Source organism: Macrobrachium rosenbergii, chromosome 49 (genome assembly GCF_040412425.1).
Source record: "Macrobrachium rosenbergii isolate ZJJX-2024 chromosome 49, ASM4041242v1, whole genome shotgun sequence".
Lineage (NCBI taxonomy): Eukaryota > Metazoa > Arthropoda > Malacostraca > Decapoda > Palaemonidae > Macrobrachium > Macrobrachium rosenbergii.
Window position 1 is genome coordinate 8,378,347 of NC_089789.1, and position 16,136 is coordinate 8,394,482.

Sequence of the window (16,136 nt, forward strand, 5' to 3'; positions counted from 1 at the left end):
CTCCTCTTACCATACTTCTCCCCCTAGGGTGAAGTCTAGTAATCACAATCATCACAAGGAAGGGAATGCATACATCCCTTGTCTCTACAGGTAGTACAAAATATGTGTGAGTCTACTGATATGGCAGACATGAAGCAACCACAAGGTCACCCACGACCCCCACACCGCTAAGGAAAAAAATGCCAGACAAGACAATAATACAATAAGTACACAATTTAGGCACATGGCAATGGATAAGGTAAAAAGAATAATGGTAGCACGCTACTCATCCAAAATTCAATGAGTGCACAGGAAGGAAACAGAAGTAGTACTGGCTCTTGATGACAGCCAAAGAAAGAATGGAGTGAGGGGTGTCCCCCCTCTCTCTACCATTTCCACCAGTAAACTACCTTATCAAGATTTAATGGCCATTCCAGCTTGCTCTGATGGATACTCCATATATGAAAAGCAAAGGTTGTAACCCCGTAAGACCAAATGCAAATATACACAAAAACCCACTTCCAAATCAATTCTGCTTAAAGAAAAAAATTACCGAGGCACAAGATGCTTCTTGTAGACAGTTTCCAAATGATGCAGACGGTTCATGCCTCTGCAAGAAAAATAATGGATAAATTCAAAATACTGTAGAATACTGTACAGTAAATATTACAGTACTGTACTGTATATGATTACAATAAATGGTTTTTAAAACAAATTAAATTTTGGAAATGTCAGAAAATGCATTTCTGTTTTACATGTGTATATGCTAATCTAGTTCCAAACCAGGTATAATACTAAAGATTCAAATATATTTTTCTTTCATCAACGGAAACCACTGCTTTGCAGAACCCCTATTCCAGATCCTTATCATTTTTACCCTCATAAACTTGAACAACTGGTTTTTCACTCATTTCTTTGCAGGACTTTTATCTTCAGATATACCTTACACACCCACACCCATGAAGTGAATTAAACTTTCACCACTGCACCTCAGCCATCATGCTGATCATCACACTGACTCCAGGTGCATATCCATTCTTCAACTCTTAACCCTTCCAGATTATAGTGACATCATGAGGTCAGTCCCAAATTCAAAATCACAGAAATAGTTCTTTACTTCTCCTCGAGTGTTCTTATATGCAATAACAAGCATAAATAGGTATAATATATACATCACTGGAAAGGACATTTCATACTCTTTCAAGCTGCAAAATAGATTTTATAAATTATATTTTTTTAAATATTTATTTCTGAGTCCAGTCCCGTGTCAGCCGGTGAAATTCCATTACAGCACGAATTTCTAGGTATAATATGCTAGATATACCAGAGAAAAAGAGCTTTCAGGAAAGCTGGGGTTACTACCCCCAGTCGAGCGTCTTCTAGGAAGACGTCGGTATAACGAAGGGTGAGTGAAAGATCACTACCACGGAGACTTACTCGAAAGATCTCTCCTTATCAAAACCCCCGGAACAGAGCGGTGAGCCGTTACAGCCCCTACACCCAACACCCGCCAGGACGGCGACACCAGCGCCACCTACCTCATTCCATTTTCTAGCACGTGATAACTATCTTTTGATTTTGTGTGCTCGTGCCTTTTTGTGGAATTTTCCATCTTTCAATATGTCATCGAGCAGCTTTACTATCTCCAAGTTAAGTACCATATTATTGTGGGGTTTTTTGTTCTATATTTGGCTGTTTTGGTCTCATTTTATATATAATATTGAGATCTTATTATGACGCCACGGCGTCCCCCGCCAGCCATGTCGACCGCGAGGCGACTCCATCAGTTCTTTTCTGTTGGAGTTGTCTCATTGTCGTTATAGATGATATATTTAATTTTGCCCCATGGTTCTCCTCCTGGCGGGTTTCCTGCGGTGGCACCCCCCTTTTTCGAAATTTACATAATTTTGGCCTACCGGCCCTTTTGAGGTGATGCCCCGTCCAGGTTCCCCCCCCTCCAGGTTGGGTTCCCTTTTATTTTAGTCTGTATTAGGCCATTTATTTTATTCTTGGCGATAGTGCTCTCGATTCGTTTATTTTACATCGTTTACCTCCTCGTGGTAGCGGCAGCCTTAGATCTAACCGTTGCCCCAAGGTAGGCTACGCACCCTATTGAGCACATTCTTATTTCATGTTTTTGTGTGATGGTTTTTTAGTGGAGTAGGTTATTGCTTCCATCCCCTTGCCCTCGGCGTGGAGGTCCATCAGGTTGAGGGAGTTTTGGTTGCTGTTTCCTCCGGGCTCGTTTTTTGGTGGGCAGAGTGAGCCCCTTAGTTCTCTTCCTTCCTTTGGGGGAATAGAGTTCTTTGGATGTGTCTCCTCTAGGCTATTCGCCTTCTTGCCCCCTCTTCTCGTTCCCGGTTGGTTCTCGGCACAAAATTTCTCTCCTTGTTTGTTCCTCCTCCCCTCCGCACTCCTGCCCTTTTCCTAGCCTATACTAGGTTAGGTCCCAATTAGGCTGTGCCTAGGCAGGAGTCGGGCATCGAGGCTTGGTCGCTTCCCTTTCTTAGTAGTAGGCCACCCTCCTAATCACAGTTCCCATAGACTCAGTTCATTCTTGGAGTGGTGCAGTGCAGTTGAGCGGGTTATATGTTTCCCCTGTCTCCTGTTCTCTTTCTTCGTAGCCTACCATTCTCCCCTACTCCACCCACTCCCCCCCCACCCTTCCAGCTTTGCTCTACTCGTGCGGGTGACCCTAGATGACGTTTTCTCCGAGTTCAGGGACTTCTCTATTTGGTAGAGGGATTCGCTCCCTCCCATACAGTCCCTCGCATCGCTGTGTTGGGTTGGTGATTCGTTCACTCGTAGCTCGAACGTGTTCGAACACTCTATCCCGCACTCCTCCCTCCCCGTCGGGCTACTCGGCTGGGTTATTATTTTTGCTCCGGTTTATGTTATAAAAATACGAGCATCTGGCCCAGCTTGTTTCTCTGGCGGAGTAGTAGTGAAGAGGGATTTATTTATTTATATAAAGGGAGCGGATCCCTCCGGTCTCCGGAGCATTTACTCTTTATGCCGTCATTAGTTTAATGTTATTATTCATGATATACGTATTTAAATATAAATATTTGTGTTATCTTCGGAGTACTCTCCTTAGTTTTATACGTGAATCCGGTTCTACGCCCGGGGGTTCCGCCGTTAATTTTACAGGCAACCCCTGCGGGGAGTTCCTGTTGTCTCATTCCTTTCATTCCCCGGAGTATTCCGGGGTCTGGAAGTCTTGCCTGCCACTCTGTGTATTTTAGAGCTTATTGGCCTAGTTTATTATAAGGTATTTCTTCTCCACCGAGTATTCCGGCTGCAGTTGAAATTCCCGGCCTTGCCGGCTTTAGATTGCTTAGAGTGGTAGGTTCATGTTCGTTTTCCACTTACAGACTGTTCACTGTGAGGAGCCGGGGTGTACCGCGTCACTGCAACAACCTTACGGTTGTGCGGTTCGGCTCGACGATCTGGTAGTCTGGCACCCCGATGGTTGTGAGCTTTGCTTCGCAACCATCCAGGATGAGTCGGTAAGTGACAACCTTCCTCCGTTTTATGCTCCTCATTTTGAATTTTGTTTATGTGGTTTCCGGACTGTTTTTTCGCCCTTAGCTAATTGCTGGCTTTCTTTCAGGCGGACGAGTCCTCTAAGAAGTCGGCCTTGGAATCTCTCCGGGCCTGGGTGGCTGGGTTTGGAAGGAATGTTCCGTCGGGGAAGCCCTACGTCCTCGACGCGAAGTTGAGGGACCTGCTCTACCCAGGCGCACGAGTGGCGGCCGCAGTGCCAGAAGATCTTGCCACCCCCATCATCCAGCAGATCCGGGATGCGACCCAGCCACCCCAAGTGGATATCCTCTACTCAGAAGTTTCAGAGGACGTCGCCGCCTTGAACTTAGACCTCGAACCCGTGGCTACTGAGCAGGACCAGGGGGTAAGTAGCGAGTAGGTGAGGTTGTTGGGGCGGCGCCCTTTTTGATTCCCAGCTTCTTCAATATCTTCTTTTTCAGGTTTTGGAAGTCTTCCTCCTTGGGTGATAGGGCTCCATCAGCTATCCCCAAGTTGAAGTTGAAGACTTCATGGAAGGCGAAGGGCTATAAGTCCTCATCCTCCAAGAAAGCATCGCCTTTCCCCGTCGAAGGCTAAGGTCTCAGCACCTGTAGCCTCCGAGCAAGTCTGGTTCCTCCGGCAAAGGCGCGAGTAAGAGGGCAGCAAAACCAAGCCCTCCTCGCCAACCTGCCTTTGACGCGGAGACCTTTGCGAAAGAAATGTTTCAAAGGTTCTCCGAGGACTTCAATGACAAATTCAATCAAATATCAGAAAAGTTTGCCACTTACGATAATAAGATTTCTGAGAAGTTTGCCACTTATGACAACATGCTGGCGGGAATGGCCAATCCACCCCCAGCCGAACCCCAGTATGTCATTCCCGACACGGCGGACCTCCGCCTTTCGATCTTGGCAACCCTTGGCGTTTAGCCCTCCGGGCCATCCAACACGATGGCAAACTGACTATTGAAGGTCTTGGCACGAGGCGGTTGGAGGAGTTGGAGTTCTTCCCGCCCGATCTTTTGCCCCGTATCCAGGCTTCGTAAGGTTGACAGAGGAAGCTTGGATACGTTCTGATAAGGTTCCCAGGAGACTGTCATCATCCCTAGGGACCAAGCTCAGTCGTCTCTCTCTGCGCACTCTGGCGGAGTGGCAGGCAGACAACACAAAGTTGACTCCTTTCAAGGGCAGCTTTACTATGTTTGCCCTGGGAGACAACTTACCAACTCCTGTTTGAACAAAGTCGCCTGGCTACGGCCCGGCGTGCTGATGGTAATCCGTTACCACAGCTAAGGAAACAGACCCCACTTCCTGGTGTTCCCGGGAAGTGATGAGTTCTGGATGGATGCTCCGTCCACCTTCACGGTCGGGAAGTTGGACCCCCTCTGTGCTTCCTCACAGTTTAGTGAGGAACTCCCAAGCTGCCGGAATCTTTGCTAAAGGCGGAGTTTGATGCCCGGACTAAGCTAGCCCGGTCCTGAACTCCGTCTGCCTCACGGAAGCCACTGCCGTCTCCTGCGCGGACGAGCCCTTTTTCCAGGTCTTAGCTAAGTCCCTGTTAGCTGGCTTTCAGTCTGACCTGTTTGAATTCATCATGGCCAAACTGGAATGCAGGAAGTTTATCTTCGCAAACGCTACTATCTGTCACGAGCCTAACAAGCTCGTAAAGAGCTCGATCTGGGGACCTAACCTCTTCCCAGAAGAAGAGGTTACGAACGTCATGACGGAGGCTACAAGGGCCAACCAGAGTCTGCACTCTCGCTGGGGCATCTCCACCTACAAGCGCAAGACCCTGAATCTGGCGGCCCCAGGCGAGAGGAGGTAAACGTTTTAGGAGACATAAGAGGCCCCACCAGCAGACGGTAGTTCAAGCCGTCCCAGTCTCGGCAGTGGCACAGCCCTCCACTTCAAAAGCTCACCCCCAACAATATGTGGTGGTCCAACCAGCTCATTCCCTTGCTGCGCCCTCGTATGTTACTTCACCAGCATACAACTCCACCTACGAGGGCCGGGGTTACTTTCACGGCCTTAACAGAATCGCAAGGGGGGGAAGAGGCAGGGCCCCTCACAGAGGAAAGGCGAACACCACCCCAAGAGGAAAACCTGGACGTGGTAGAGGGAACAAACCCGCTCCCTCCCACTGAGAAAACACAGGTAGGTGGTCGCCTCTATTGGTTCAGGGACCAATGGACCTTCAGCCCTTGGGCACACAGTATTGTGTCCAAAGGTCTGGGTTGGAGCTGGATCAAGGAACCTCCTCCTCCGAACAGGTTTTACCAGCCACCCTCATCAATCCTACGAGATTATGTGGCAGAATTGCTCAACAAACGAGCAATAAAGAAAGTAAGGCACCTAAAATTTCAAGGCAGGTTATTCATAGTTCCCAAAAAAGACTCAGATCAGCAAAGAGTGATCTTGGATCTGTCGCGTCTAAATCTCTACATAAAATGCGACAAATTTCGCATGCTTACAATAGCTCAGGTACGGACTCTACTTCCGGCGTGGGCCGTCACCACCTCCATCGATCTTTCAGACGCTTATTATCACGTCCCGGTTGCGCGGAACTTCTCTCAGTTCCTCGGTTTCAGACTCGGGAATCAAGCCTACTCGTTCAAGGTCATGCCCTTCGGTCTAAACATTGCGCCCAGGGTATTCACCAAGCTGGCGGACACGGGTAGTTCAACAACTCCGGTCCCGAGGATATCCCTAGCAGCGTACCTGGACGATTGGATAATTTGGGCACCAACAGTTCTGGAGTGTCAGAAGGCTACGACCATAGTCATCAACTTCCTAGAATCGTTAGGTTTTCAGCTGAACAGAGAAAAGTCCCGCCTGACTCCGGAGTCCCGGTTTCAGTGGCTGGGCCTCCAGTGGGATCTGTCTGCTCACACGTTATCTCTCCCGCCTCCCAAGAGGAAGGAGATAGCATCTCTCACCAGAAAATTTCTCAAAAATCAATCGGCATCCCGCCGATCCCAAGAAAGGGTCCTTGGGTCCCTTCAATTTGCCTCAGTGACAGACCTGCTCTTAAAAGCGAAACTAAAAGACATAAACAGAGTGTGGCGGAGTCGAGCCAATGTCAAGCTCAGAGACAAGGTCTCCTCCATCCCTCGAATCTTGAAAACAAGACTGCGGCCTTGGACCTCAGTCAAGGGCCTCTCCAAGTCAGTTCCGCTTCAATTTCCCCCTCCAGCACTAGTTGTCCACACAGACGCTTCCCTAAGCGGCTGGGGGATATTCCCAAAACAAAAGTACAGGGAACGTGGTCCACAATGTTTCAGCAGTTCCATATAAACACCCTGGAAGCTATGGCGGTCTTTCTAACTTTAAAGAAAATCCGCCCCCAACTGGATTCATATCAGGTTGGTATTGGACAGCGCAGTGGTAGTTCATTGCATCAACAGGGGCGGCTCCAAATCAGGTCGAGTAAACCAAGTAATGGTTGCTATCTTCTCCCTGGCGAACAAGCACGGCTGGCACCTGTCAGCCACCCACCTAGCGGGGTGCGGGCGTGGTGGCGGATTCCCTGTCCAGGACTACTCCGTTGAGACGGAGTGGTCCCTGGACACGGAATCTTTCAAATGGATTTGCCGCCAGGTTCCTGGTCTCCAAGTGGATCTGTTCGCGACAGAAAGCAACTTCAAGCTCCCTGTTATGTGGCCCCCAACCTGGACCCTCAGGCGTGCACGCCACGGACGCAATGACAATAGATTGGAACAATTGGGAGAAAATTTATCTGTTCCCCAATAAATTTACTGCTGAAAGTATTACACAAACTCAGGACATTCAAAGGTCAACTAGCCCTAGTAGCCCCTGTTGGCCGAAGAGCAATTGGTTCCCTCTTCTTCAGGAACTGGGATTGCGGAGTCTTGATTCCCAATCCCATACTGACCCAGACAGTACAAACCAAGACTGTGTCAGCTTCCTCAAGAATTCAGAATGCCCTAGTTTTATGGACTTTATAAAATTCGCAGCCCAAAAGGGGCAAACTTTGACCCTGTCAACACTCTATTTCTTGAGTCAGATAAAAGAGATTCTACTCTTAGACAATATGATTCAGCAGTCAAAAAGTTAGCCTCCTTCCTAAAAGCATCTGAAGCCAAAATCATGACGACTAATTTAGGAGTCTCTTTCTTTAGATCACTGTTTGAAAAAGGCCTTGCTCCGGCCACTATTACCACAGCCAAGTCAGCCCTGAAGAAAGTATTTCTATACGGCTTTAAAATCGACCTTACAGATTCCTATTTTCATCCATCCCCAGAGCATGCGCTCGTCTGAGACCCGTATCACGCCCACATTCCGTTACGTGGTTTCTCAATGACGTCCTTAAGTTAGCATCAGAGATAGATAACTTTCAATGCTCTTATCAGGATCTGTTAAGGAAGACCTTATTTCTGATTAGCTTGGCCTCAGGTGCTAGAATCTCAGAGCTGTCGGCTCTCACTAGAGGTGATAATTTTGTGAACTTCCTCCCTTCCGGAGAGGTCCTCCTTTCCCTGATCCTAGATTCTTAGCCAAAAACGAAGACCCACAAGACAGGTGGTCTCCTTGGAAGGTGGTGCCCCTTCCACAAGACCAGTCTTTATGTCCAGTTCATACACTTAAATCTTACCTTTTAAGAACTCCACAGAGTAAGTCGGGTCCTCTTTTTATCAGGGAGAAAGGTGGTACTCTATCACTGAATGGTATAAGACAACAAATTCTGTATTTTATTAAACAAGCCAACCCAGATTCAGTTCCTAAGGTTCATGATATTTGAGCAGTTGCTACCTCAATTAATTACTTTCATAATATGGATTTCTCAGAATTGACTAAATACACGGGTTGGAAATCACCTCTAGTGTTTAAACGCCACTATTTAAAATCGCTCAAAGCCCTGAAATTTTCTACCATAGCTGTGGGAAGTGCCATCTCCCCACCTTAACAAATCATATCCTTATCCTCCTTTCCCCCCCGCCCGCCTGCCTCATTTACTTCTCTGCTTGTCCTCCTGGTTGATCATGCCTCACTGCCTTGCTCCTCATATTGATGTAATTTGTCTCTGTTGACTGGAAACTGTAATCTGACGTGTTACGATTGTATTTTCTTGTGGGGTACTGGGCGGTTTTTATTTTGCTCCATGTACCCCAGATATATGTATGTGCACTGTATGTTTTGCTTGCCAATTGGTTGATCTCTTACGTGTTTAGCTTAAGTTTGCGTGTGTAGCTTTAAGATTATATGTGCCATTTAAGATTGTATGCACCATTGTACCTATCCAATTTTCGTGTAATATTGTGCTTTAGTAGTGTTAAGTGGTTTTGGGGACCCCTTCCCCATCGTGCTGGGGACTTCCCCTACTCTTTCTGGTTTTAAGTCTTTGATGTGCCTTAGGTTTAGTGTTTTTCTCACATGTAAGAGATTCCCTCATTAAAACTGCTTTCGTAATTTATGTTTTTTTCTTCAGATTACCCTGTTTCCTCGTAGTTTGCAGCCTTGGCATGATTCTCTGTCACTATTTCACCGGCTGACACGGGACTGGACTCAGAAAAGGGATTTTGACAAAGGAAAAATCTATTTCTGAGGAAGGTCCCGTGTCACCCAGTGACCCTCCCTGACTCACCTATGGCTCCCCCCCCCTTTCTTGCACATGCCAAGTCTGGGGTTAGTGCTAGCATGGAATGAGGTAGGTAGCGCTGGTGTCGCCGTCCTGGCGGGTGTTGGGTGTAGGGGCTGTAACGGCTCACCGCTCTGTTCCGGGGGTTTTGATAAGGAGAGATCTTTCGAGTAAGTCTCCGTGGTAGTGATCTTTCACTCACCCTTCGTTATACCGACGTCTTCCCTAGAAGACGCTCGACTGGGGTAGTAACCCCAGCTTTCCTGAAAGCTCTTTTTCTCTGGTATATCTAGCATATTATACCTAGAAATTCGTGCTGTAATGGAATTTCACCGGGTGACACGGGACCTTCCTCAGAAATAGATTTTTCTTTTGTCAAAATCCCTTTTATGGAAAGCAATTTTTGTGCCCATGTAACATCATCTCGCTCCAACCCATACCATTTTGTTGTATTTAATCTTTGAAGATACTAAAAAAAAAGTGCAATTATTTTTCATGAAATTGAGACCAAAACCTGCATTTGATCAAGAAAAAGAAATCTACAGTAAGCGATAGAAAATTTATTTCAAAGCTCATACGTGGTAGTCCAGAATGGAATGCTTTTTACCACAGATAAGTTTTCAACTCCCCACCCTCCCAAATCCCAAAGAGCTAATCAGTCATTTTACATCTACAACAGTCACCACTGCCAGCATTTCCAACATAATACTGACCCCTTCCAACCTTAAACGAATTAAATTTGTCTCTTTTACCCTCATTTTCGATAATTCTTCATGTTTACTCCAAGGACACATTCTCCTTAAAGACCAACTCTCAATTGTATCACTTATTTTAATATCCATTTGTTCACTGCTTATTCTATCTACTTTTACTTCTTTATGGTACAACTTTATCCCTATGAGGTAATTTCTCAGATTTGGCTGTAAATATTTAACAAATGTATAGGATGAAAATAATTAACATGATAAAGCAAGGTATGCAAAATAATTCAGGCATTCGGTAAACATGCACTTCTAAATGTATACACACTCACTCACTTAACATACTATTCATTAAATGTTAAGCATGTATATACATACACTAACACCCTTCAAATATTCAAAGGAAAATTACCAATGAGCAAAATGAAACTCAAAGACTACAAGGTTTAGGAGGCATTGCCTGTGCCTGCAAGAAAACAAAGTAAAAATAATTAACAAATAAAAATAATGAAAGGACTGAAAAAGGACACAACATGCCTACAATTTACAGCGTCATTTCTTAGCAAATTAAAAGTTGAAAATGTTACAAGATAATATCAGGGCCTATGATTTAACAGCAATGTTTGAATAATTTTGTTCCAAGTAGGCTCTCAGCTTTTCAGATCTCAACTAGGCTATTCAAAATTCTTCACTCACTCATCTGCTACATTATGAATATGGTTTTTCCAAGCCTGTCTTAAAAAGGCCCTTTGCAAATAATTCTCCTATTGTAAATGATAAATGTAAAGATTAGGTAGCTTAGGCTAGAAATTATTCATAATTAGCCTAGTCCTGGTCTTGAAAATTCAACTTTAGCCTATTCTGTGAGGTCTTATTTACATTCCAGTTACTTTTCACATTTCTTGCTGTCAGAAGGGAGACCAGATGTCTTAAGCATATGACGATCTGAGATAAACTTTTGTTTCACAGATTTAAAACATTACAGTACTTTACAAATGCCTATTACATCTATTGAAATTACATACATACAGTAATACTGGTTGAGTAGTTTCTTCATATTTTTAAAGACAGATCTTGGAGGAAGCATCCTTAAATTCAATCTTGGTTCCCTTGTTGGAACAGTAGCATAAATCCCATTGTCTTATGAAAAAATATGCCTCTTCATCCTTTGGTGGCTATATCAATAATCATTGATTATCAGTCATCATTATCATCAGCTTATCTTTTACCTAGGTTCATGAGGAATCTTCCCTCTTGATCTAGGGCAGTGTCTTACTGCTTAAAATATGTCTAGCCCAATCACTTTTAAATTCATGTCAAGGAATAACAATTCCTCTCACCTATTGCTTAAGGATCTTTTTCTCCACACACATACCTTTCACTGAAGTACAAGACCTCTAGTCCACCCCTAGAAGAGTCTACAAATGGCTTGTTTGTCTCATTCATATCCTTACACAGAAAATTATCCCTCCAATAGTAGTGACACATTATTATGGAGACTGATGAAACCACTGATAATTAAAACATTACACATTTGTTAAGGATGCAAACTTCTGCTTTCAAAAATGAAGTTTTTCATGCAAGGTGTGCTTCAGCTGCTACTTATACATAATAAACACAAAATTCCTACTGCATGGGCCTCTGCCCTCATGCAACCTCAGGCAGCCTAACTTGTCAACTGTGAGAATCAGTCATGTGCAAGCTACTACGCCCTATACTGGGGATAGATTGATGAATCTGTAAAGTCACCACGTCGGCGCCAGGATAGTGTTTCGGCGGCGCCATTAATTAAGTCTCCGCTGAGCTTGTTTTCTTTGGTGACTTCCCATTTTCTTCAAGCTCAATTAGTCACGCCTAAAACGTGCCAGGTCACGCATTTTAATCATTTTACTTTATGCGTATTTATACAAATGTCACACATTGTGTATCACATGTTTCTTCATTCACAGGCATCAAGACTGTATCCATATTGTAGCTCTGTATGTTTTGTATTGTAATTTGTACTCGTTCACTGTATATTATTGTTTGTTGTTTCGACCTTAGGTCACAGTCAATTCCATTGTCTCTCGCGGGCCGGCGTCAGTCGGCCGCTATATAAGCTGCCTGGATCTGTAATAAAGTAGCAGTAACTTTTACCTGCTCGTTTCTTTGACACCTTACAGTGGTGAACCCCAGAGTATCCCGGAGCCATTAGCGGACTCACACGGCGACTTAGTCTTGGCTCCAGGATTTCTCCAAAACGCTCTTAGCGGCCTAAACATGGCGCTGTAACCAGCGTTTGAGCGTGCTGACTCGTCGGCGTACCCCACCAGCGTCACTAGCGGAACCACACGGCGCACAAAAGTGCGTACTGACGCGAGTACCCCACTCCAGTAAGGGGTCAAAGGAGCGAGCATGGACGCGGATATCCCCTCCTTCATGCAGTTAAACGCGGACCCGCGGACTCGGAGGTTTACCTACCTCCCATCACACCCGCGCCCGCCCCGCGCCGAGGCCCTCCGCAACTCCACACCAGCGCCCGAACACACGACGGCCGGGCAACACAATCGCGGGCCGCCCTCACCGTAAAGCTGCCGCCCGTTTACGCAGGGGAACCCATCGATGTGGCTGCGCAGGGTGGAGAGCCACTTCAGAATCGCGGACCTGACGGACGAAATCCTACAGGCCGACACAGTGCTCAACGCCCTTCCGGAGGACGTGTACAGAAAACTCATCTCGCGAAAATACCGAAACACACACCCTCACATACAGCACCACAAAAAGTTCCTCCTCGAAGCTTGCTCCTGCCCATCGCCGAGCGGGCCGCCCGTGCTATCGACCTTGCCATAAACCCACGCCACGACCTCAATTCAAGAGATGCTTGGGGCATGGTCGTAGATCTCCTGTCACTACCAGACTTGGGTGACACAAAGAAGCGGCAGGAGATAAGCTTCACACGGGAAATCTACCTTCGCCAACTCCTCCCGGAGGTACGCAACCAGATCGCTCACCCCTACACCATGCCTGTCGAGGACCTCATAGAGACGGCAACACCTCACAGACTCCGTCAAGGCTTCACAGCGGCTAAAACCGGCCACACAGCCGGTCAGCTCCGTCCAGACTGAAGAGGGCGTGAGAGCAGCCCGTCAACGCCATCGCCAACAGACGTCCACCAACCACAGCAGATGGAGGTCCCGGGCTTCTGTCGCTACCACAAGTGGTTCGGAAAGGACGCCCGAAACTGCCTGCCGCCCTGCTCGTTCACCCGTTCAAAAACGGGGGTGGCGGCGCCAGCAGGACAGGCCGCCATGGCAGCCGAAGAACCCAGGGCCTCAAAAACAGTAGGTTTTTACGTCCGCGACACCGTCTCCGGCAGGATGATGCTGGTCGACACAGGGACCTTTAAATCGGTCTTCCCAGCATCCAGAGAGGACCGCAACCAGACACCAGACCCGGCCGCTTTCCTGACGGCCGCCAACGGAACCCCATCCTCTCCTACGGCACCAGGCTCCTGTCGATCTCCATCCTTGGCCAGAGTTACTCCTGGGACTTCATCGTCGCGACGTAGGAACCCCACTCCTGGGGCCGATTTTCTGGCGCACTTCGGCCTGCTAGTCGGCGTGGGGCGCAAGCGCCTCCTCGATACCGACTCCTGCCGGTCTCTCCGTTAACGGCGGGACCCAGACCCACCATCAGCGCCGTCGCCCCACCAGTATGCACACCTACTGTCGGAGTTCCCTGAGGTATTTAAGCCCGAAGCCGCCAAGTCCCCGGGCCCCCAGCCAAGCACGGCATATACCACCATATAGTGACTAAAGGGCCCCGACATGCGAGTTCCGCAGGCTTCCCCTCAGCGCCTTCAGGAGGCGAAAAAAGCATTCGCGGAGATGGAACAGATGGGCATCTGCAGGAAAGCCTCCAGTCCATGGGCCTCCCCCTCCACATGGTGCAGAAACCGGACGGCTCCTGGAGACCCTGGCGGCGACTACAGGCGGCTCAACATTGCAACAGAGCCCGACCAGTACCCTCTACCCAACATGCAAGACCTCACGGCCTCCTTTCACGGGCCAAAATATTCACTAAATTGGACCTTCTTAAATCTTATTTCCAGGTACCTGTTGCGCCAGAGGACATACCAAAGACAGCCATCATCACGCCCTTCGGGTCCTATGTGTTCGCCTTCTCCACCTTCGGGTTGAGGAACGCCGCCACCTTCCAGCGGCTCATGGACAGCATCCTGGGGACCTAAAATTCTGCGTCTGCTACGTCGACGACATTCTCATATTTTCCAGGTCTCACAGCGAACACCAGAGACACATCAAAGCAGTCCTCCAGCGCCTCCAAGAAATGGCCTCGTCGTCCATTTTGACAAGTGTACCTTCGGCATCCAGAAAGCAGAATTCCTGGGTCACGAGGTGTCTCCGACAGGCGTCCGCCCTCTTACATCGAAAGTAGCAGCCGTAGCCAAGTTCCCGACACCCACCTCCATCAAGGCCGTCCAGGAGTTCCTTGGGATGGTAAACTTCTACAGGCGGTTCATCCCGGGATCGCGTGCACACCACGGCCCCTGACGGAAGTCCTGAAAGGCCAACCGAAGTCCCTGTCTTGGGGACCCAGCCAGCAGCAGGCCTTTTCCCGGACGAAGGCCGCCCTCACCAAGGCAACCGCCTTGGCACACCAGGATCCCAAGGCCCCCTCCAGCTGACGACAGACGCCAGTAACGCTGCCTGCGGTGCTGTTCTGGAACAAATCATCAACGGCGGCCCCAGCCCATCGCCTTCTTCAGCAAGAAGTTCAGTCCCGCAGAGACCCGCTACAGCACCTTCGACAGGGAACTCTGCGCGATGTACCGCGCAGTTCGGCACTTCAAGTTCCTCCTGGAGGGGACGCCCTTCACAATCTTCACAGACCACCAGCCACTGGTTCACCTTCACGAAGCAGGGGGACGCATGGTCTTCCAGACAGCAGCGCCACCTCTCAGCCATAGCCGAATTTACCTGTTCCGTCAGGTACCTCCCGGCAAGAAAAATCCCGTAGCAGACGCCCTCTCCAGAGTCGAGTTGAACGCAGTGCAGCTTGGTGTAGATTACCAGGACCTTGCCAGAGAACAGGCCGCTGACCCAGAAACCCCAGCATACCGCACCGCCATCACATCCCTCAAGTGGCGGACGTGACCCTCGCCCGAAGGCCCCAGCCTGCTCTGTGACATCAGCACAGGTCAGCCCCGCCCTTTGGTTCCAGCCTCACGCCGCCGCCAGGTATTCGACATAATTCCACGGCCTCTCACACCCTCCGGCAGGACCACGCCAAACTGCTTTCAAAAAGTTCGTCTGGCACGGGTGCAAAAGGACGCCACGGCCTGGGCAAAACAGTGCCTGCAGTGCCAGACCAGTAAGGTGGGTCGTCACACGCAGTCGGGGTAGGCGAAGTTCCCACAGCCAGGGCGCTGCCGGCCACATCCACATCGACGTCGTCGGGCCCCTTCCCCATCAGGCGGATCCAGATACCTCCTGACGGTGGTAGACCGTTCAACGAGGTGGCCCGGCCACACCCATGCAAGAAGCCACCGCCAGCGCGTGCGCCGAGGCCCTGCTCTCCAGTTGGGTTAGCCGCCAAGGCGTCCCGGACCACATCACAACCGACAGGGGCCCGCTTTCCTCTCCGAGTTGTGGTCTGCCCTGGCTCAACTGCTGGGAACCACACACCACACCACCACAGCGTACAACCCAGCGGCCAACGGCCTGGTCGAACGGTTCCACAGGTCCCTAAAGTCATCCCTCATGGCCCGCTGCACCGCCGAGGACTGGAAACATCAGCTGCCATGGGTCCTCCTCGGGTTGAGGACCGCCCCAGAGCCGACGGCACCCCATCCGCAGCTGAACAAACCTGGGGGAACCCCTCGTGGTGCCGGGAGAGCTCGTGACGGATGAACGCCACTCCCCATCACTGCAGAGGCTCCGCGACGTGGCGGCAAGTTCGCCCCTTGCAGGCGCTCATACATCGACAAAGCAACCACCTTCATGCCACCACAACTGTCATCCGCCACCCACGTCTTCGTCAGAGTCGGCGCCGTCCGTCCACCACTAACTAAGCCCTACAGGGGACCCTTCCGTGCTGGAACGGAACAGCAAGGCGTTCCCAGCTGGCACTCCCAGGCAAGGACGACTGGGTTTCCATAGACCGGTTAAAGCCCGCCTTCCTGTCAGAGAGTCCCGGCAGCGACGCAGCACCCCTTCCGCCCAACCGCACTCCAGCACGCCTCACCCCACCCCGCCCCAGGAAGGGACCACCCCAGCAGCCTCACAGGCGGGAGGCCCCTCCGTTATCTTCAAGGAGCCGCGGCACCCTTCAGCGTCC

The 16,136-nt window shown here is 49.1% G+C and overlaps 1 protein-coding gene across 16 annotated transcripts in view; it reads right to left on the bottom strand.

The window, feature by feature from the left end:
- The window catches only part of LOC136832066 (von Willebrand factor A domain-containing protein 5A-like), a 200,228-nt gene that overhangs the window by 18,514 nt on the left and 165,578 nt on the right, over positions 1–16,136 (bottom strand). For 9 of the 16 annotated variants that reach the window (XM_067092661.1, XM_067092656.1, XM_067092655.1 and 6 more), the window contains one exon: positions 533–589. The exons of the other annotated variants lie outside the window; for them this stretch is intronic. In XM_067092661.1, coding sequence (XP_066948762.1) covers positions 533–589 — 57 coding nt within the window. The remainder of the gene's footprint in view (positions 1–532; positions 590–16,136) is intronic. 16 annotated transcript variants of the gene reach the window in all.